The sequence below is a fragment of the Propithecus coquereli genome, unplaced genomic scaffold (genome assembly GCF_000956105.1).
Source record: "Propithecus coquereli isolate 6110/MARCELLA unplaced genomic scaffold, Pcoq_1.0 Scaffold77, whole genome shotgun sequence".
In the NCBI taxonomy this organism is placed as follows: Eukaryota; Metazoa; Chordata; class Mammalia; order Primates; family Indriidae; genus Propithecus; species Propithecus coquereli.
Genome location: NW_012153840.1, coordinates 5,252,175 through 5,275,362, shown reverse-complemented (window position 1 = coordinate 5,275,362; position 23,188 = coordinate 5,252,175). Strand labels below are relative to the sequence as shown.

At 45.1% G+C, this 23,188-nt stretch overlaps 1 protein-coding gene across 1 annotated transcript; it reads right to left on the bottom strand.

The window, feature by feature from the left end:
* Window positions 1-701: 701 nt before the first annotated feature.
* Window positions 702-22,850, bottom strand: EXOSC10 (exosome component 10). Its single transcript, XM_012662558.1, has 25 exons — window positions 22,679-22,850; window positions 20,634-20,770; window positions 19,594-19,717; window positions 17,716-17,820; window positions 17,291-17,456; window positions 16,989-17,103; window positions 15,512-15,587; window positions 15,188-15,298; window positions 14,842-14,985; window positions 13,170-13,360; window positions 11,989-12,145; window positions 11,694-11,842; window positions 11,474-11,524; window positions 10,713-10,824; window positions 9,058-9,108; window positions 8,819-8,897; window positions 8,614-8,720; window positions 6,100-6,192; window positions 5,784-5,858; window positions 4,603-4,690; window positions 3,391-3,464; window positions 2,673-2,844; window positions 2,199-2,260; window positions 1,570-1,646; window positions 702-846 (listed from the first exon to the last, which is right to left on the bottom strand). The coding sequence occupies exons 1-25, from the start codon at window positions 22,787-22,789 to the stop codon at window positions 816-818; spliced, it is 2,658 nt and encodes an 885-aa protein (XP_012518012.1). The 5' UTR covers window positions 22,790-22,850; the 3' UTR covers window positions 702-815.
* Between the last annotated feature and the right edge of the window lie 338 nt (window positions 22,851-23,188).

Below are 23,188 nucleotides of genomic sequence, written 5' to 3'. Positions count from 1 at the left end.
TGGATTGCGCTGCATATAACTCACGCACATAAAACAATAAAAAATAACAAACTACAAAGGATCGTTTTGTTTTAATAAAACACTGTGGTCCCATTGTGTGACAGTGTGTTAAAAAACATATCTAAATCTGTATACACATAGTAAAAAGCCTATAAGGAAATATACCAAAATGTTAAAGATTATCTCCGTGTAGTAGGATTACAGTTGATTAAAAATTTTTCTTCGCATTTTTCTACATTTTCTATAATGAACGTGATATTACTTCTATAATTAGGAAAAAATAAATTTTTTTTTTTTTTTAAAGGAAAAGAGAAAGGAACAGAGAACAGGTCTTCTAGGAGCCACGGCTGGCTCCAAGACAGCTTACCAATTCCTTTTCCCAACAGTATTTCTTACCATTTGGCTTCACTCACATTATCTGATGGCTCAAGAAGGCAGTAAAACAGCCCTAGAGCCCTCTTAACAGGGCATCAGGTGAGCACCACCCTCTGCCTCGTGGATGCTGCCCTCGTCTGGGTTATGAGAGGTTCTCCTGCATTCTTCTTCGGGAGTGGTTCTGGATTTCTCTAGAATGCACAGTAACCTCCGAGGGCATGCTTACCTTTGTCCACAGACGGCTGAAGATGGTAATCTGGACAGGACGGGAGCTGTCCTCCCTTGTCAGAGTCGTGGTGGCAGCAAAAGAAAAGTCAGGAACCAGCTTTCTTCCAGTAAGAATTATTTTTAATGGCTTAAAAATGGGTCTGTACAAAACCAGCACCTCCATTTGGTGCCTCCAGTCCACTGAGGAGGGGTCGCAAAGGTTTCTTCCAACACTATCTCTTTGGCCAATTGTGCCTGAAGCCTCTGCAGACAGTACAAAATCAAGAGTTACTTCTTCCAGTTTGGCTGGATGTTTGTTCTCAGCTGGTTTATAAAATGTTGCAAACTTTAATAATGTAGGGCTGAGGGAGAGTGGTTTGTTCAGGGGTCCTGGAGAACTCAGCTGGGCAGCAATGCGTCCCCTACGTCCCCAGTGCTACGGCAGACAAGAGTGTGGCCTGGGGCAGTGCTCTGTGGCCCACATGCTTGGCTGGGCCCAGCAAGATCTAAAGAGGCCAGACCTGTTCTTTGCTGGGCCATGCCCTTGGGGCAAGGCCTCTGACCTCAGGGTCTGCTCCAAGTATTGGGATTTCATGCCTTTAACTGAAACATTTTTCAAAAATGACAATCCACACTTTGCTTACTGATTTTTTTCTCATTCCTAAGAAACAGGCCAGTCTAGGGAAATTTCACACCTATTTGTGCTGAGGTGACCCCAGGAAACCATATGACAATAGAAGAGAGCTAAGAATGGGAGATATTTGAGCCCTGGGATGCAGTGACTGGCTATGTGACACGTGGCATGGAGCATATCACTTCCCTTCCTGTTTTCTGAGTGACGAGAGGGACTAGGCTATGGGAGGCTGAGTCTTCCCAGCTGAAGACCTCTGAGCGCTTGCTGTGAGGTTATTCCCACCGAATGGTAGCAAGCATGGCAGGTGCTTTCTCTCTGGGCTCCCTAGGCTGCAAAGGCCATTGGCCACATACCTGTCTGATTTTCCAGTTGCAAAGGACATGCTTTTATTTCCCACCACCTGTTTAAGTTTTTTGGCTGCAATGCATTTCTGAAAAGATAAGAAACCATTTAAGCTGAGTGACAACCCTGACCACAAGATACACAGAAAAACACACCTGAGCTCAGGTGGCCAAAGGTTCCAGAACCACAGGTGTGACTTTGGTTTCCTTGAAAGTGGACATTGCTGTGTGTCTCCGGAAGCATGGCTGTTAGGATGCACTACAAAAGGAACAGGAGGGCCCCACACGGGCCTCAGCCTCCACAGGCTGAACCTGCAGCCACGTTCAGTCTGACTGGCCCCGACCCCAACACCCACATGGTGCAAATGCAGGCTTGGGCGGGCCCCAGAGGGAGTGCTTTTGGCCTGTGGCTACAGTTCCCATAGTAGCAAACACAGAGTAATACACTGTAAAACTGCACACCAGCGTTTACGGCCTTTTTTAATTGCTGGAATAGGTGATGGTACTGTCTGCACCTGGGGAGAAATGAAGTGAGGAAAAAGATACGCAAAGGGAAAGGATCCTAGATGCACCCGTCTGCAGAGAAGAGGTCAGCAGCGAGCACCACAGGCACGCTGGAGTCCTCCAGGGCTATTTCTTACCTTGCCAGACGGGGTCTGCTTATTTGGATCAAACTGGGAGGAAGGTTTGGATTTGCTGTTTTCTGCAAGGTAAGAGATGAGAGGCCTGGGATCACGGAAATGGGTTAATACACGCGACAGGCTCACAGCAAGGCTGCCACATTCCAGTAGGGGGAGGAGAGAGGAGAGGGAATGTGTTTCTGGGCACAAGCTATGTGAGGAAAGATGGAGTCACTCTTGTCACAACGGAAGTGACCAGTGATCTTGCTAAACCACAGAGGCTGAGAGTGAGGTCCAGTGGAGGAGGGTGGTGGCAGCCAGCGGGCATCTGTCCACGTCCCTGCATTTCCCTGGGGTGCTCTAACAACTCCTGGTTAGTGCCATGTCTTGGGCAGGGCTTACTCTGTGGCTCAGTCATGTTCTTTGTTTACTCTACGGCTTCCTCCCACCCAGCACGGCCAGACGTCCCTTTACGGGGCCCCAGTCCTTCCTTACCAGCAAAAGCCTTGAAGTCGGACTGGCTGTAGTCGTAAGGGGTAAAATCTTTATCTGGTGGATCTGAGTCCTTTGGCTTCTTGGAAATCTTGAGCCGCTTCTTCTCTTGTTTCTGTTCTGTGGTCCTTGGGTTGCTTGTCGTTCGCTCTCTCTTCTTAGCAGCATTTTCGAGCTGTATTGAACACACCCGGGGAAGGAGTGTGGAGGCACGTGGGTGAGCCGAGACTCCCTCGGCCTCCAGTATTAGCTGGGGACGCAGCTGCCTGCGTGGTACAAAGATTGTCCGGTGTGGGGAGAAGAGCCGGGGCTGGAACTTAAGGACTGTCACGCTTAGTGCTGATTGGAACAAGTTCCTCACTGGACAACATCAAGCCATTTAAGAAAGGCAGGATTGAGAATTCCAGAGAGGAATGAACCATTTCCTAGGGTAGAGGGGGACACACAGCAGACTGCAACACCGTAACCTCAATACTTTGTCTACTACTCCCGTCCAATGGTCGGTGTATTTACCATAAACACAGGAAAAGACACCCTCTAGGAGGAATTACAACATAACTCTGCCGAGGGGACACGAGGCAGGCACTAATGGACAGGCCAGAGTGAGGTGGGAAGAAGGCGGCACTTAATGTGCAGCACGGGGTAAGCCCCGCTAAGATATTCGAGGAACATCCTGACCATGACCAGGGCCATCCAGTTTCTCAGAAACGCCAGCACGTACCGCGGCCTGCTGCCGGACAGAGACAGCCTGTTCCGCTGCGGCTCTGTACTCTTCCTTTGCCTGTTCCCGGGCAGCTGCAAGGGAGAGAACTGTCTGTGGAGCTGCCGAACCCAGCAGTCAATTGTCCATCCTCCTGACTCGGCCTGTGCACGGGGTCATCACAGCTAACCCTCCCGCCCTGCGCCCCGCGCCCCGGTCCCTGCAGGCCAACTGCCTCGGGGCTCAGGCCAAGGAGCTCTGCCCATGCTCATCTCCACGCTCCATCTGATAACCCCACCCACCTCGTCCTCTCCCAGAAACCCAGGCCACGTATCCAGTGGCCTATTCAGCATCACTCTGAAGCTGTTTAACAGGGTTTGCAGCCATCACTGTCAAAGACCAGAACCCAAACCTCTTCCCCCTCAACCCAGCTCCTATCGTTTCCTTGCGTTGATGGCAACTCCATCTTTCCAGTTAGCTGCTCAGGACAAAACCTTCTAGCATCCGCGGCTTCTGCCTTTCTCTCGCATTCAACTCACAGCCAAATGCTGTCAGCTCTACTACAGGCTACATCCAGGTTCTGACAATACTCACCACCTCCTCTGCCACCACACTGAACCAAGCCCGTCCCCTCGCACCTGGGCTACTGGCAGGTCTCCTAACAGGGCTCCGTCCTTTCCTCTAGGATCTACTCTCAACACAGCAGCCAGGGGGATCTTGGTGAAATGTGGGTCAGCTCCTGTCACCCCTCTGCTCAGGAGCCTTCCCCTAGCTGGCCCCTCTCCTTCCTCATCTCCTGCCTCTTCTTCACCCACTCTGCCCGGCCACGCAGGCCTCCTTGCTACTCCTGTGCACGCCCAGCAAGCTACCGACCCAGGGCCTTTGGACTTGCTGTGCCATTGGTTGGTGGCACTTTTCCCTAGATCGCTGCAGGTCTCCGCTGCGTGTCACATTTATTAGCCTGCCTTCTCCAACCACTGTCCCGAAAGAGCAGCCACACCCCTTACCCCAAGCACTCCCCACCTCTCTCTGCACGGTACCTCCTACATCTGACAGAACACACATTTATGTCCACCATCGCTCAGCAGAAGGCAAGCCCGCAGGGGAGGGTTGTGCCTGTGTTATCATTGCTATATTTCTGGAACTTTGCGGAAGGACTGGATAAACAGACTGCTGTCAAGGGCTGTTCTTTAACAAACACAGTGACCGAGTTTACGAGCGAGTGAAAGATACCTGTTTGCTCAGCTGCCTTCTTCTTAACAGTCTCTTTAGATTCTTTTTGTACCTGTACCTGGCTTGCCAACTTCCAACGGTTGCTGATCTATAATGAAAACAAACATAACAAAAAAAACTCCAAAACTCAGCCACCTAGGCATACCTTACTTTTTTAATGAGGTGATGTAGGGCATGCTCATAAATTCTAAATCTAAGCACACAAAAAACAAAATCTCATGCTGGCTTTATTTATAAAATCCTTATTCAGGATGACAAAGTACAACTGCTCCAGGCACAGGGCCGGAGGCTGTCCCATCCGCTGTCTCATTCACTCCCTTCTGTGACCCTGAGGCAAAGGTCCTAGCATCACACCACCTCTTTAGAGATGAGCAGACAAGCTCGCGGAGGCTAAATAACTTGTCCAAGGGATAGGGCTAGAATCAGTTCTGCTGTGCTTTATGACACCACACGGACCTGTGGCATCAGAACACACCTAGGTGACACTGACCATAAGCAAGGCAAGGGATGCACAGTTGCTCAACGTGCCACGACCAGCGGGGAAAGGAGAGAAGGCAAAACCCCACCTGACTCTCCATTTCTAAAAATAGCAGGCTAACCCCCAGCAACAGGGCCAGGACGCTCAGGGTTGGCCTAATGAAAGAGCTGTGCTGCCGGGCGGGGCCGCCCATGTCAGCAGAGTGGCCACTTCCTGCAGGGAGGAAGGAGGCTGTTAACAGACATGAACACGCTGGCTCCCAGGAACATCTCATGGGCATCCAGGGGAGGTGTGTTCTTATCCTTATTCATAATGCTGTTAAAACAAATCAAACAATATGAGACAGATGTTTTAAAATTAAAGCTGTCACCTTTTAGAGCCTTAAAATAACATACATCTGTAAAAAATGCATCAAGCTATACATTTAATATATGTGTACTTTACTACATATAAATTAAACCTCAATTTAAAAAATGAAAACACAGAAAAGTTTCTTAAAGGTTTCCAAATGCTTTTGAGAATCTGATTGAAGTTCTGGCTCCGCTCCCTAGAAGCAATGATTTAGATATAAAGGGCCTTAGCATCATTTTCAGGGGCTTCTCAGATGAGGTGGGCTTGTCTAAAACAGGAACCTGGTTCAAATAATTAAAAAGTCCCCCTTTCTTAGGAAGTCTCTTTTAGAAAAGGTGACAAATCCACTTACTTCGTAGATTTTTGTTGATGGATCAAACTTTGCTGCCTCTGAGATGTGAGCTTGGTGTCCTCGTGAAGGCAGAAACTGGAGGAAGGAAATGGTCCCATGAAACGCTGCTGGGAACGGAATCTGGCCCCACAGGGCAGAGGCACTTGGATGGGGGGTGCTGGTGCCATCTCAGAGTTTCGACCTGGACCCCAGGGACAACTGACACACAGCATCCACAGGCTTTCTCTCTCCAAAGGCTCACTGCTTCCTTTCCAGGTAAAAGGCATGGCTAGCTGCAGATGTCTGCAAATTCTGTGCATGTACAACTATTACTCACCATCCTAAAAGGATTTTCAAAGGACTCCATTATCCTCTGGGCTTTCTTCTGGGCAACTGTTAATGGACCCTGTCCATTTTCTTCACTAGGTTCCTGCAGGGACAGACAAAAAGATCACTTACAACCACAGTCACATAACAGTGACATTAGTAATAATGGCTAACTTTTCTTAAGCTTGCGTATGTACACGGCCCTGTGCCTTTAATAGCGCGCAGGAGGGTTTCAATGATTAGACGCTGGATCCATGAATTCTGAGTCCTCACAGCCTATGAGGTATGTGGTGTTATTCTCACCATCTTATAGAGGAGGAAACTGAGGCTTGGGGAGGTTATGATAGTCTTTCAGAGCCTTAGAGGGAGCAGGGGCAGAACGGGGATCTAAACCCAGGACTGACTGGCTCTAGAACTTGAGGTCTGAACTGATACCTGAAATTTAACATTACAAAGCTCTACGGGGAATTAATCAGAATGTTACCTCCAACTGTGTTCATAAAACTTGTTCTCCTTTTGTTCCACTTTAGTTCTACTTCCTAGCAAAAGAGTACAGGCAGATCATAGCCTCCTTTATTTATTTATTTATTTATTTATTTTTTTGAGACAGAGTCTCACTCTGTTGCCCAGGCCAGAGTGCCGTGGCGTCAGCCTAGCTCACAGCAACCTCAAACTCCTGGGCTCAATCGATCCTCCTGCCTCAGCCTCCCAAGTAGCTGGAACTACAGCCATGCGCCACCATACCTGGCTAATTTTTTCTATATATTTTTAGTTGTCCAGCTAATTTCTTTCTATTTTTAGTAGAGATGGGGTCTCGCTCTTGCTCAGGCTGGTCTTGAACTCCTGAGCTCAAACGATCCACCCGCCTCAGCCTCCCAGAGTGCTAGGATTACAGGCGTGAGCCACTGCGCCCGGCCATCTTTAAACTAAACACGGCACCTCCATATTAATACAGCCTAAAGTTTACGCTAACACTTTTAGCTGCTAAATCACCTGGATGGCTCATATTAGTTCTGTGGTCAACTAAAGTTCCTAGACTCTTCGCATGAATTACTGAAGCAAGGCCCAATCTAAATTTATGGAAGTAAGTTGAAAAAGAAAGTGGAATCCAAAGTAGCACATGTTTTACAGGTGCCATTTCACCTTCTGGGCTTTGGTCCTATACTCGGGAATGATGGAATAGTTGTGAAGCTAGATCCTATAACCTACTGTTCCACCTAGCTTTGTATCGTTTGAACATTTGCTCATCTTTGCATTTTTAATTTATTTTTATTTTTTTGGAGACAGGGTCCTGCTATGTTGCCCAGGCTGGCCACAAACTCCTGGGCTCAAGTGATCCTCCTGCTTTGGCCTCCCAAGTAGCTGGGACTAGAAGCATGAGCCATGGAACCTGGCAACATTTGCTAATCTTGACAGCTGTCTTTACCCAAGATAGATGTAATAGTATTCTTGCTTCTCTTTCTCAGTTCCTTTTTAAATTTTTTTAGAGATAGAGTCTTGCTCTGTTGCCCAGGCTTGAATGCAGTGGCATGATCATAGCTCACGCAGCCTCGAATGCCTGGCTCAAGTGATCCTCCGGCCTCAGCCTCCAGAGTATGCTGGGACCACAGGTATGCACCACCATGCCTGACTCCGTTCTTTCTTTCTGAAAACTATGATTTTTCCTTTCTACCACACCTGCTGTTTGTAGTATTCAGAGTTTTATCTGTGCATTTTACTTTTATCTCTGGTTATCTCAGTGTTCATTCATCCTGACCAACAAATGCAACCTGGTTTTCTTTTGCAAAGAACCTGGAATTCCAATCATTGGCAGAAAGCAGAAGCCTGAGGGGTAACGGCCAGGAGGACTTGTCGCATCCAGATGTACATTCCAGGAGCAGGCCTGGCCCAGGTGAGCCACATCGCTCTCAGAATGGAGGGGTCACTAGCTGCCTCGATAGCTGCAGCCTCCTGTGGGGACGGGCGGTGGGTTCTGCCACTTGCGAGTGGCTGCTTAGCCTGCTCCTCACTTTCTCTACTGAGTCACAGCACAGAAAAAATGGTTTTCAAAGTTTTCCCTTCTTCACTGAAGCACATACAGATGGTGCTGAGGTCTGCCGGAGGCCACACGGAGCATTTGTTCTCCAGTTCATCACAGGGAGTGCTCACTCCACCCCCCTGGGCACTGAGGTGAACTGTCCCCGCCCCATGGCTGTGTCTGAAAAGTCCAGCTTTTATGTCCTCTTAGCCCATGTCCTCCTCCCCTGTAGGTATTGGTGAGGATCAGGATTTCAACCTTGCCTTGGGGATTTCTTTGCACGCAGAGCTCACAGTGAGTGCTCCGGCCACCTCCCACGGACCACTTCCTCCAGAGTAGCACAGGCCACCTTGCTCACTTGTTCCCCCGCCTCTCCCACCGCTGCTACTGATACTCTTGGCATCAGTATCAAAAGTGTGTGCAGCTCTCCAGACAGACAGCTATGTGATAAACCCAATAAATCCCTATGAGTCTGCATCCCTTTGGTGACGTTTCCATGTTACTCACGTTAAATAATGTGATGACAGCTGTAGCAACAAGGCATCTGGTATCCAGTGAGGTCTCTTCTTTTTGGTCAGGGAAGAGGCTCACCTGTTTCTGCAGTGGCACAGATCCTAGAGGTACGGAAGTCAGCAAGGTCAGAGCCTACTGGATTTTGCACAGGGCAGCTGTCCAGCCTCTCTGGGACAGTCCCGGGGACCCTCTACGTTACCGTTGGTCGGGAAGCTTGGATAGCTGTTTGAGGGTGCATGGGAGCAGTCATGAGGTCCAAAGAGAACATTCTCCAATCTCTGCAGCAAAAAGAAACCAGCAGGACAGCATATAAAACCTGCAAGCACACCAGTGGCTTTTCGCTGGCAGTGTTAGCACTGGCCGTTGTCAGAGAGGTTTGCTCTCGCTGGCTTTGACTGATGTCTTCCCCCACAGGGAATAAGAGATGCAACACTTTACCTCAGCACTGGGCAGGGGTCCACTCTTCTTCGCTGCAGCTGCAACTTCAGACTAAGGAGTGAAAACAAAGGGAATCTGAAAAAAGTCACTTAAACTCAATGACATGTTCCCCCACCCCGGACTGTGTTCCTCACTAGACTTTCTCAAGAGCCCAGAGATGCTCTTCTTTCACCCTTTCACCCCTTCCAGTGCTCAATAATTACTTCTTTTTTTTTTTTTAGAGACAGAGTCTCACTCTGTTGCCCTGGCTAGAATGCCGTGGCATCAGCCTAGCTCACAGCAACCTCAAACTCCTGGGCTAAAGCAATCCTCCTGCCTCAGCCTCCCAAGTAGCTGGGACTACAGGCATGTACCACCGTGCCCGGCTAATTTTTTCTATATATTTTTAGTTGTCCAGCTAATTTCTTTCTATTTTTAATAGAGACGGGGTCTCGCTCTCGTTCAGGCTGGTCTCGAACTCCTGATCTCGAGCGATCCTCTCGCCTCGGTCTCCGGGAATGCTAGGATTACAGGCGTGAGCCACCACACCCGGCCCAATAATTTACTTGTTCAATGAAAGAAGGAAGCTCTTTATCATGACTAGGCATTACTATGAAGGATCCTCAAGAGCTTGAAAAAGACTGTCCCCTAGTACCAGGGTTTCTCTCTTTCCTTGGACAAACTACAGGACTAAGAAAGAAGTTTTAACAGGAAAATTGTAGATATGTTTATCCTTAGATTCTCTTCTTTTTTATCTCAACGCAGCTAATTTTAGGTCTTTCTGGATCGATAATCTTTCCAGAAATTACGAACATGATTTACCATATACTGATATTACTACTGAGTCAACACATTTAAAACTGTCCCAATAAAACACAAATCAAAACATGCAAATCTATTTTTAAGACGTACTACCTACATAAGGGAACATGCGCACACATCCTACTTACGCGCACTTATCTATTCATTAAACATACGCTCATGTATATATATCTGTATTTTCAGGTGGATAGCCTTGGTTACATCTAAATTTGTCTAAACTTTAACATCTCCTTCACAAAATCAGCTTTTTGAATTCCTGTTTCTATTCACGGTTCTCATATTTTCGCAGTCGCCTAGGCTTTAAATTTGGAGTTGTCTTTGACTATACCCCCATTATCCTCAAATCCAACTGCCTGCCGTTCAGATGACAGCTCGACAGGACATAGTGCTCAAAAATAACTGGCAGCCACTGTCATCATCTATTATTGAGTTCCACAAATCTTTTCTTCTGTTGCTTCTTAGACCTGTCCTTTCCCTTCCACTCTGTGGCCACCAAACTCAGGGCACTCTCACTTCATACGTGGACCCCACACTTTGGCCAGGCTTCCTAAATGAGATCCCTGTGTTGACGTCCCCAGTGCACCTCACCCCACTTTTAGAACAAAAGTGAATTGGCCCAGTCACTCGATATTACTTGCTGTTGGATCATCAAAGCTAAGATCATAAAATAACAAGGGTGAGTTTTAGCCCCTGACTATGATAACAAAACATACCCACTGGATTTCCTGAGCCCTATGACTTTCTTAGGGTTGTTTAGAGTTGAGGCCAGCTCATGTAGAGACCACAGGAATAAGATGGTAGCAAAAAGAACAGGCCTGCTGAGTTGGGGCCCCTTTAGCAGAAAAGTGTCTTACCTTGAGCAGGGGCATCTCTCGGGCCTGCTGGATTAGAAGATGCATTTCGTTGATCTGCTGCCGTACAAGAGGTGGCACGGGGTTGCAGCAAGCTATGATGCCCTGAGGTTCCCTGAAGGCAGGTAAGAACACATTCAAATTCAACTTGTCACTCAGAAACACAGCCCGCAAAGGCTTCCAGATAAGAACAAGGATAGGGCACAGCCAGGGTGCCACAGCTAAAGGTGACTAAGGAAATATGCTCATGTCAGGGCAGCCCAGGCCAAGTGCTTCTCTGCATGCTCTTTGCTGCACCGCGTTTTAAGTCGGCTCCTCTTACAGCCTGACTCCTGCAAACGGGGAGAGCTGGAGGTAAGTACCATAGCACCGCTGATTCTCAGTTCTGCAGTGGGGTGACCAACAGATTGTGAATTTTGACTCTTGCTTGTACTTCAATAACATGTCAAATCATGAAATGCCTTAATTTGGAAGAAAGTACAAAGGTGACATTTTCTTCTCTTGCAAGTGGATGCTGTAGGTTCAGAGACTTACACTGAACTCAATATAAGGCATAATCACTGAAACAGCTCCAGTTTTAGTTTTTTAAATGGCAGCCTGAGGCCAGAAATTCTAGATTCCTTGGACTTACTGCCTTCTAAGCTTAAAGCACTAATCTTCTCTGAGTAAATGGCTTTAGGTAACAGCAATCAGAAATGCTTGATTTTTAAGGACATGAGATCTACCAAGAAAGTCAGAACACATTAATCAGCTCTCAGACTCACTTAGGCAGTTCTTCAGCTATCTTCAGCATCATATGGTTTGGCAGTACATATCTGGGGAAAAAACACACAATGGGGACACATTAAATTCAGCCAGTAAGTTCCATTAAATGCCATAACACAGGGGAAAACAACCAGCTTTCATGGCAAATGAAAAAAGAGTCCATGACTGCCTTGTTATTAAGTTGCTCTAGAAGTATTAAAAGAATCTCTAATTCCTTACCCATAACTTTCATCCTCCCTGCGAGCTGTTTTATCCCTCCAGGCGAACAGCAGCTGAAACGCTGTCAACTGCTGTGTGTTGAGATGCTTCTTTTGCTTCCTATATAGTTCAAGGTAGGACTCATCCGTAAAGAGAGGTTTGATGAATTTCTGCAAGATTTTAGAGAATATTCAAGATCAGTGGGAATAAAAATTGTGCTCTGCAAAATGTTTGGCTCTTTTCATAAAGAAACAGAGCCTAACCAGAAACAGGGAGCTTGAGAGAGCTGGGGTCTGTGTGAGTGGCCAAGGGGTACCTTGAGGCAGATGTCCCTGCTCCGCTGCCACACCACCTGCAACTGAACCGGCCGGCCGCCGCCTCGTTCCCACAGCTCCAGCCTCATCTTATCGTAGATGTAGAGCAGGTAATGGGTGTCGTCCCGGGCGTAGTGGAGCATTTCCTCAGGCAGAGGGCTGGAATCGCAGAGGACGTTGTTTCACTGACTGCCTCCAAGGACAGCAAGTCAACTTGTCTACTCTGTGGGTGCTGGGACTTCCTTAGACCCTTCCGATAGGAAAGATCCTTTCACAGCCAATTGCTATAGTTATGCCAACATTTCCTGCATTTTAGTATGACAGACCATTATTTAACAGGTGGGTAGAAAGGCAGACAGGGTGATAATGTGGTTAAAAATAAGGGCACTCTAGTCCTGAGTTTAAAACCTAGCTCTGGTTGCCTGTCCTTGGACAAGTTCCTTAACCTCTCTGCCCTTACCTGCCTTACCTATGAAATGGGCACAAGGCACTTCACAGGCTGTTGTGAGGGTTACACAGGACCACATCCCTGAAGCACTCAGCCCACTGCTTGGCACAGGGTTACGGCGCAATAACAGTGAGTACTTAGATTTTATCAATTTTCATCTTTTATTTGGATTTTATTAGTCCAAATACAGTTTTATTTTTCTACTTAGAAATTCTGACACGTGGAATTGGGGAAAAGCTTAGTGGCATCTTCATACGACAGCTGTAACCTCATGGAGGTGGCCAGTCTTGTGAAAAATGACCAAGCTGAGTAAGGCTTCCAAAAAGTGTGGCAAAACTATTACCTTATACTACAGAAAACACTTCTTATAAAGCTAAAGCAACAAGGCCCCTTAGAATTCTTTTCTCACATATGGGAGATCATCTCACAACCAACCAGACTGGGGATCCAAGTTTCCAACAAGAGGCAGGCACGGGTAATTACTGACAGGGCACCTCTTTTTCAGCCACTATTTCCATGAAGCATAGTGTAACAGCATTGGCCCGACATAAACTCCACATTGTCATCCAAACATTTCCTACTGCTTTTATGCTGCTGGAAACACCTGGAGAAAAGCTTGATGCCATTCACCTCAAGATTCAGGGAGTGGTATGGCCCAAACACAGGTCTTGACAGGTTAATGAACAAGCTTGCTTTATTCTGCCTCCCACATTTTCTTCTCAAGAGCAAACTGACCGTATTCGCCAATCAGCCAGCTGATACTGCTTGTTGGACTCCACGCTGCAGTAGAGTTTGAGCAGATGATCGAGTGAGTGCCTGCCCAGGTTAAGAAGGCGCGCTGCCTGATGGGTATCAAACATGTTTACTACATAAAGCCCAAAGTCTTTCTGCAGCCACTCTATGTCTGAATCAGCCCCATGGAAGACCTGAAAGCAAAACCATAGTCATGTGGTACAGTGGTATAAGGCCTGCTCTGAAATTAACTGTGCCTCTAGGTTATTAGAACACTGCAGTTACACGCCTGTAATCCTCGCACTCTGGGAGGCCAAGGCAGGAGGATTGCTTGAACTCGGGAGCTGGAGGCCAGCCTGAGCTGGAGCGAGACCCCATCTCTACAAAAAATAGAAAAATTAGCCAGGCGTGGTGGTGTGCACCTGTAGTCCCAGCTACTCCAGAGGGTGAGGAGGAGGACTGCTTGAGCCCAGGAGTTTGAGGTTGCAATGAGCTATGATGATGCCACTGCACTCTAGCTAGGGCAACAGAGCAAGACTCTGTCTCAAAAACAAAACAAAACAAAACAAAAAAAACAAACCCAAATACTAGAACACTGGAATTAGAAGCTAGTATTAAGATTAAGATATGTATAGTTTTAAATGTTTCTTTTACCTTTGGCCATAGCTGCCTTCCTCTTCTACATTTTTTTTTTTTTTTTTTTTTTTTTTTGAGACAGTGTCTCACTGTGTTGCCCGGCCTAGAGTGCCGTGGCGTCAGCCTCACTCACAGCAACCTCAGACTCCTGGGCTCAAGCAATCCTACTGCCTCAGCCTCCCGAGTAGCTGGGACTACAGCCATGCGCCACCATGCCCGGCTAATGTTTTCTATATATTTTTAGTTGTCCAATAAATTTCTTTCTATTTTTGGTAGAGATGGGGTCTCGCTCTTGCTCAGGCTGGTCTCGAACTCCTGAGCTCAAGCAATCCGCCCGCCTCGGCCTCCCAGAGTGCTAGGATTACAGGCGTGAGCCACCGCAACCGGCCTACTTTTTTTTTTTTTTGAAGACAGGGTCTCACTCTATTGCTTAGGCTGGAGTGTAGTGGCATGATCACAGCTCACTGCAACCTTAAACTCCTGGGCTCAAGCAATCCTCCTGCCTCAGCCTTCCAAGTGGGTAGGACTACAAGTAGATGCCATCATGCACAGCTAATTTTTAAATTTTTCTGGCAGAGACAGGGTCTCACTATGTTGTCCAGGCTGGTCTTGAACTCCTAGGCTCAAGTGATCCACCTGCCTTGGCCTTCCAAAGTGCTGGGGTTACATTAATAGGTGTGAGCCACTGCGCCCAGTTGCATAGCCACCTTCTATACACCTAGCCGCACACTCTTAAGGTGTGAAACTGCTATTAGCCAATGATACAAGAAAACAGCTCTATTATTTTCAAGTGTAGTCATTAAGTCCAAACAATCTAAATGGCTTGGGCTCGTTGCAGTAGTCATTAAAATGATTTAACATTTTTCTGGGTGGTAACAAGCTAAGTCTTAGGGTTTTAGAAATAAAAGCAGTTTAGCATATGGCAGCCTAGTTAAGAAATGCCATAATTTCTCCCAACTTCACTGCAATAATGGAATAGCAGATTGAAAAGTCCTTAAATCTGGCATGCACATGCAAGAGCTAGAAAAGCTTGGCTGACCTTAACAATGGCTGGGTCTGTGAGGCTCTCGTTGAGAATGTACATGTCACTTCGAAGCTCAAGGGTGTCAATGATGAAGTCTTCTGTCCGGGTGGAGAGTTGCATCAGGCAGGTCAGTCCAAGGAAGCTCCTGTAAGAGTGGTGCTAAAACACACAGAAAGAGGAGAGAACAGGAAAAAATATGCTTTTACTAGACTTTCCTTTACTGATTTTGAAAAGTCAGCTATGGAGCAAAGTTATTTAATTTTTACCAAAAAAGATTAAAATTAGTACTAATTTTATACTTCTTGAGTAGGTGAACTCACAGAAAATGTAAAAATTTCACTCAAAGTCATTAACAAGCTACCTCCAAGTCTACTGCAAACTCTTGACAATTCAAGAGCTTTTCATTGAGTTCCACAAGTTCATCCAAGGAAGACACAAAATGGCAGGGTGTTTCTTCTACAGGTCTATACAGCTGCATCAAGAAAGTAAAATTAGAAAAGAAAAGAAAATTAAAACTCATCCCCCAGTAAAGTACAAAATGAATCATGAGTTCAAAAAATGACCCAAAACTATAACCTTCTACTTTAAGATATTCAAAGAAAGTTGAAATTATATCAACTAATTTACTTATTTGATTTCTCTTGGGCTACTAAACACGATCCTTTAAGTAAGGCTGGATACTAACCTGGGGTTGTGGCTTTTGAAATACGGAATCTGGTGGAGTAAAGTGATCTAGTTCATATTGGTAAGGATGTGCAAACCTGAATAAATAAAACAGAGAATCTTTTAGATAAATTCCATGATTCAAAGAAAAAACAACAGTTCTTATGTTATTTATAAAAATAAGTGAGAAAAGACCACTGTAAAAATATCTTCCCTTTATAAAAAACATCATTATTTCAATGATAATTCAAGTGCAAATAAATCAAGAGATACTTGTTCACCCTTAAAACATGATAATTAAAAGTCTATTGAGGCTGGGTGTTGTGGCTCATGCCTGTAATCCTAGCACTTTGGGAGGCTGAGGCAGGAGGATCACTTGAGGCCAGGAATTCAAGACCAGCCTGAGCAAGAGCAAGATCCTATATCAAAAAAACAAAAAAACACCAACTCCCTCTATTCATTTCTTTAAAGAGAGCTGGAGACCCAAGCAGCTTTATAAAGATTTGAGCTCTTATTTACAAAACATTGTATGGCTAGTGGTGTGGATAATACAAAAATGAGAAATATATAATTTCTTGTGGTTTGGAATAAGAAATCTGTGAACTTAGGATGGGGGCAAATATTTCAGTTGGCCAAAGGCTAAATGTCATATTTGTTCTGTTCCTCTCTCATATATTTGCATAAAAATGCTAAGCCTGGTGAATTCCTTCAGATCAAGCCTACCTTTCCCTACCTTTATTTCTCCAGCACTTAGCTCGTGGCCCCCAGAGTAGAGCTGGGGATAAAGGAATGAATGCTCAGAATCTGGCTACAGGTGAGGAAAAAGGCAATACTTACGAAATTTTTATCACCTTTTTCCATTGTACTGAAGGCAAAGTCCATTTGCCAATTTTTTTTTTTTCTTTTTTTGAGACAGAGTCTCACTGTGTTGCCTGGGCTAGAGTGCCATTTGCCTATTTTAAGTGAAGTTTTTGCAAGATGCTTATATCACCAGTGAACAATGCCTTTTTTTAAAAATTTTATTTTGCTAATCTTCTCTGTATTGTTCCAATTTTAGTATATGTGCTGCTGAAGTGAGCACAATAATGCCTTTCCTTACTGAGTTCGTTAATAAGCCTTCCCTACTATTTGAGTCACCAACTAACAAGAAAGGCAGAGTGGTAGAGAGGAAAGACACTTCTAAGAAAACATGAGTTTAAAGTTCTAGCTCTGCGGGAAGCCAGCATCTCTAATTTCGTCCTTAGATCTATGAAACGGGGATGAGAGCAACTGCTCCCTCTCAGGCCTGTGGTGAGGGTTACGCAGACAATGCTGGGCGGGCCCTCTGTGAACACAAACGGGAGGTTTTCTTGCCAAGACCCATGTTAGGATAAGGTGAAAATCACCAGCTCCTCAGATTTTTTGTTTTCATGTACACACTTTACAAAAGTGAAACAGTGAAAATGTGGCAAAAAGGTAAGAACTCACAGTAGAAAGGTCAAACACAGGCAAACACTCACATGTCCTGCTCAACCTGCTGGGTTCTCTGCTGATGGATGAAATCTGCCAGTGCAGGGGGAACATCCAAGTCCTCAGGACGATCCTGTGGGCGTTCCCGCCTTTCTCTGGAGAGAGCTGGGGACCCAGGCAGTGACAAAAACACCATCACAGAAGATACAAGCACATTTGCATCTTTTCTCATAATGGAGGCGTTAACTGGCTCCCTTTCAAGAAACGAAGGTGGCAGACCTTCTGGTCTTTACTGGTTTTTGCATCACAGCGAAAGGAAGACTCAAACATAGGCAGAGCTCGCACTACTTACCCTGAGGGAGGGGTTTCTGAGCATTGGGCTTGATGAAGATTTTAGGAAGAAATGGTGTGTTGGAATTGTCAATCTTCTCTCGAAACTTGAGCTGAGGTCGGATGATGTTTTTTGCATGAAGCAGCCGAAAGGTTTCAGATTTTGTTTTTTTGCCATATTCTCCTGCCTATAATCAACATGTATGAATACTTTATAACATAGCAACTTGATGAATTAGAAAAGTAAATTCTAATTCACATCTTCCAAGGAGACGAGACTATTCCATGAGACATTTATGAATGTATGTGTATGTGAGAACAAGTTAAGGGAGGCAGTGGCCAGTTCTGTGTCCAATACATTAGAACAGAAATGCATATTAGAACAGGCAAAAGGCCTATTATAAAGCTGACATCTGGAGCTCTAGTTAACTGAAAAGAAGCCCTCACCTTACGGTTCCAGCTGGACACTACTGTTTTGGGGACCTGCAATCCTGCAGGGAGGACAGGCTGTTGATTCTTATTTACACCTGATGCTTCATCCAGTAAAATACCCTAAGAATAGAAGAGGTGTTAGTTAGTATCTTCCTCTTGAAATTAAGAGTTAATTCCGTAACATTTTAAATAATTATGTGTAAGAGAATATATATAAAAGAGTGAACCAATGCATATATCAAAACATCCTGTTGTATACCGCAAACACGTATAGATGGTCCCTGATTTATCACAGTTCAACTTAAATTTCCGACTCATGATGGTGCGAAAGTGGCATGCATTCGATGGGAACCCACTTTGAGAACCCACACAATTGTCCTGCTTTTCCCTTTTCAGCACAGTGTTCAATAAATTACGTGAGATAGTCAACACTTTATTATAAAATAGGCTTTGTGTTAGAAGATTTTGCCCAACTGTAGGCTAATGTGAGTATTCTCAGCATGTCTAAGGTAGGCTCAGCCAAGCTATGATGTTTGGTAGGTTAGGTGTATTAAATGCACTTTTGACTTACGATATTTCCAACTTATGATGGGTTACTGGGACATAACCTCATTGTAAGTCAAGGAGCATCTGTACAATTTTTATTTGTCAATTAAAAAAATTTTAAAAAAGCAGATCGATGTATGAGAGGTGATTAGGATGTCATGCCAAGTAATTAAAGCATTATTTGCTCAAAAGCAGGTAGGGAATAATCACCCACTCTCAACACTTGATCGACTCTCTTTATAACTCTGAATTGGGGTGAAAATTCAAATATGATTTAATAGTGTGTGGCCACTAATTAAGACAACACTAAACTGCATACATTAAATAAAGTACAGTATTTCAAATGAGAATGAAGGTTGTCCTGATCTATTTTGCACTTCAAAGCAGATGTGGAATATCAGTTTGGGCACTACTAATAGAGGCATACTCAGGTGACACACGGGAGTATGGCAGGACTGGAAATCATAATATATCAGAAACTGCTAAAAGATTTGTGGGAAGTTAGACTAGGGAAGAGATGACTTCACAGGCTAGGAGAGCACGATTTAAATATCTCCAGAACTACCACATTGTTGAAGGTTAGGTTTGTTCTGGATGATCTCTATTTCTGTAAATAACGTTCTGCTGAAGAATCCGGCATAAATAGACAGTAAGCTATATACAATAATACATATCTACTCCCAATCCTGCAAGTTGGGTTGTTTAGCAGATTTTGAATTACCAGTAAAAATGGACGAAATTTTGATTGGGCCGATACAGAGGCCTCTTCTCTTGAAATACAAATAGGATTTACAAATCTGGAAGGTAGATTTATAATAAGGCACTTTAAGTTTCCAGAAGGCAGTAATATATTTTTTTGTACTGTTTTGTTTTTAGAGATGGGGTCTTGCCCTGTCACTCAGGTTAGAGTGCAGTGCTCAATCATAGCTCACTATAACCATGAATTCCTGGCTCACGCGATCCTCTTCCTCAGTCTTCCGAGCAGCCAGGACTATAGGCACACGCCACCATGCCTGGTTAATTTTTAAAAAATTTTTGTAGAGATGGGGTCTCACTAGCTTGCCTAGGCTGGTCTCAAACTTCTGGCCTTAAACAATCCTCCTGCTTCAGCCTCCCAAACTGCTAGGATTACAGGTGGGAGCCACCATGCCTGGCCAATTATTTTGAAGACAATTGTAATTATTGTCTTCGAAAATGTCAAGTATCAGAAGGGATTGTTATTACCTGTAAGAAACATTAAACTTACTTCTTTTTCACTTTCTAAGATGCCTAGGTTTCTCTTTATATTTTAGTAATACAAAAGCTCTTCATTTGTCACTTATCATAAGAGTAAAATGAAATACTCACCACCCTCTCCAGAATCACATCATTGGTATCAACTAGGAGATCAAATTTGTCCTCTAACTCAGTTATTTTGCTTCGATCCTTGATGTTGCTGCGACACCCATGGTACTGCATTACCCTACTCATGCTAAGGAGAGGAAAACCAAGGTTAGCTTTTAGACTTTTAGTTCATTTGTTTACATTCTGTAAGAGAACACTCAAATAGCTTGGCTCAGACTGTTCCCAACACTTTTTGAGCAAACTAATAAAACTTGTACCCTTATAGTAACCATTAAAAAACACTGCTACCGGCCAGGCGCGGTGGCTCACGCCTGTAATCCTCGCACTCTGGGAGGCCGAGGCGGGTGGACTGCTTGAGCTCACGAGTTCGAGACCAGCCTGAGCAAGAGCGAGACCTCGTCTCTACTAAAAATAGAAAGAAATGATCTGGACAACTAAAAATATATATAGAAAAAATTAGCCGGGCATGGTGGCGCATGCCTGTAGTCCCAGCTACTCGGGAGGCTGAGGCAGTAGGATCCCTTGAGCCCAGGAGTTTGAGGTTGCTGTGAGCTAGGCTGATGCCACAGCACTCACTCTAGCCAGGGCAACACAGTGAGACTCTGTCTCAAAAAAAAAAAAAAAAATAACATATGTGGCATTCATTTGTTTTAACATGGCAAATCAAAGAGTTTCTCTAACTCTGTAAAGCAATACTTAAACAGAATTAATGTCTGTGCATTATCTGTCCTAATACACTTAATAAGTTAATACTTGTGACTCTGCAAGTTGTGTGAGAGAATCTTGGATCTAAGTTTTCAAGTCCCATATTAATTCAAAAAGATTTATTGCCTATATGTGCAAAAGTCAATATATTTTTTAAAAGTTAAACTAAAAATTTAACAAGTAGTATTTTCCTAATAAAAATTCATTGCTTTGTTTTCACATTTTATAGCTCTTTATAGCACAGAAAATTATGATTAAGGAAAACAAATTTCAGGAAAAATGATCTACCTCTTTGTTTTCATTTCTTTCATTAACACAATTAAATATATAGTACTTACCACTGAAGCAACCTGTCTCCCTGTGTTTCACAAAATGCCTGAAAGCCAGGAAAACTTCGGTAAAAATCATACTCATCGCCACACTGTGGTAGGCCCCCAGATGCCTTGGTGACTGCCACCACTGACCCAAGAGCAAACTGTCAAAAACCAGAAAAGAAGATATATTTTAAACATGGATCCCCATTCATCTGGCAAATCATTTTGGGGATCTACTATATATAGCGCATTGTGCTAGATGCTGAAGATATCCACTCTTTATCCATCCAATGAATATTCATTTGGTGCCAAGTTTCAATCTAGGCCCTGAGCATGGTGAACATGAAACCAAGTTTGGAGCTAACATTCTGGGGAGGGTAGGGAGAGACAGAACAAACATATAGATATATAATATGACTAAAATTCACAACAACCAGGTTAAATCTTGGCTTTGTTATCTATTAACTGAGGTCTTAGGCAAGTGATTTCACTTATTTGGATCTTAGTTTCCTCTTCTGAAAAACAGGCAAAACAAAAAGGGCCTACCCCACAGAGTTTTTGTGAGGATTAAATGACCTAAATAAAATCACTCAGGACAAGCCAGGCGCAGTGGCTCACGCCTGTAATCCTAGCACTCTGGGAGGCCGAGGGGGGAGGATCGTTTGAGCTCAGGAGTTCGAGACCAGCCTGAGCAAGAGCGAGACCCTGTCTCTGCTAAAAACAGAAAGAAATTAGCTGGATAACTAAACATATATAGAAAAAATTAGCTGGGCATGGTGGCACACGCCTGTAGTCCTAGCTACTTGGGAGGCTGAGGCAGGAGGATTGCTTGAGCCCAGGAGTTTGAGGTTGCTGTGAGCGAGGCTGATGCCACGGCACTCTAGCCTGGGCAACAGAGAGAGACTCTATCTCCTGGGAAAAAAAGAAAATCACTCAGCACAGTGCCTGCACATAAGTGCTATTATTATTACTCAAGTTCAGATCCATGAGCTTTCTATAGGAATTTATTTTTGAGTTTTCGTTTTAAGCATCTAAAAACAATACATGTATATTCTAGATTCTCTGGATAATCAATTTATAACAGCCACTATCCACAACTGGATTTGTATTTATTCAGTTAGTACCAACTGGTTCCCTATTTTAATTGTTGTGTGGCAATGGAAAAAAAATCTGAAGTGGCTGTCATAGATAACTGATAGTTGATCATGTGAAGGCCAAATGACATCATTGTGAATTGTGTGAATAAACGTTTCCCAAGAAAATAATGAGAGAAAGGAGGTGGGAAATTGACTCATGGTGGGGAACATGGTAGCTTACAAACACGAAGATCACACAATCAGGTCCACAGCTGTTGGCCCAGGAACTTTTCAGAGCCAAGTAAATGAATTAACAATAGCATCTGCTTATGGTAAATGAGATATAACGTGAGTGGAGGTTTGGGGAATTTGTAGGGCTAATTTACGAATTTTAGTTTCATGGCTTTGTAAGAGCTATGCACCACTTAAACCTGGCTGCATCTGTATTCATACTTAAGCTGCTTATACAAATAATTTAAATGAACCTTGTGTCCCTTCGAGGAGGCACTTAGAAGAGAGAGACTTGGTGGTAGCTGTAACAGGTGACACTTAACCCGTGGCTTGAGATTATGTAGCATTGGACCTGAGGAGAGGGAAGGACCGTCCAGGGCGCTGCAGGAGAGGACGCCAAGCAGGTGTGGAAGTGCAAAGAGGCCAAACCCCTCCTAGGCAGGGTGGTTCAGGCCCGGGCGGGGCGAGGTCGCGAGGGCTGGAGACATCTGAGTATTAAGGAAGCCCTTCCCAGGATGCGGATACGGCTCTCTATACTCGGGACTGCACAGACTTAAACTGGGAAGCGGGGCGACTCTCATTGTCCGCGTCCGAGGCCCCATCCCTCAGAGTGCAGCGACAGTCTTGTGCCTGGCGCGGGTAGCGGCCCCTCGACCCTCGCCCGGGCTCGGCCGCGACACGCGCAAGCTGCCTAGAGGGCCCGAGTCTGCTTTCGGGCGGCCGCGGGCGGCTTCCAGTGCCCCCAAGGCTCCATCAACTTACCTTCACGAAGCTGTCTGCGTCCGGGAAGCCCGGCAACACCATCTCCCCGTCGGACTTGGTGGCACTGGTAGCCGATGGAGCCTTGGGCTCCCGAGGATTGGGAGGCGCCATTTTTCCGGCCCGTAGGGCTCTTCTCGCGAGAGTGTCTTGTTCGACGCATGCGCGCGCACCACGCATGTGTAAAAGCCGGCGGGCGGGCAGCGCGGGAGGGAGTTTGAGTTGTCAGCCGGGGACCTTGCATTTTTCTTTAGCCTCATATTGCATCAGCTTGACAACTCTATGATTGAGGGTGGGACCTAGAGGACTTAATTATTCTCCTTTTTAAAGCCAGCTCTTGCCAAGCTCTGCTTCCGTGTCCCCTTCACCCACTTGATCTAGGATCCTGTAATTACACCACCCGCGGTTTCTCCGGGTCCGCGTCGATCTTTTCCCTCCCTACTGGTTCATTCCTGACAGCCTACGCATATACTGACATCTCTCCCAACTGAAAAAGAAAAAACACTCGCCCCC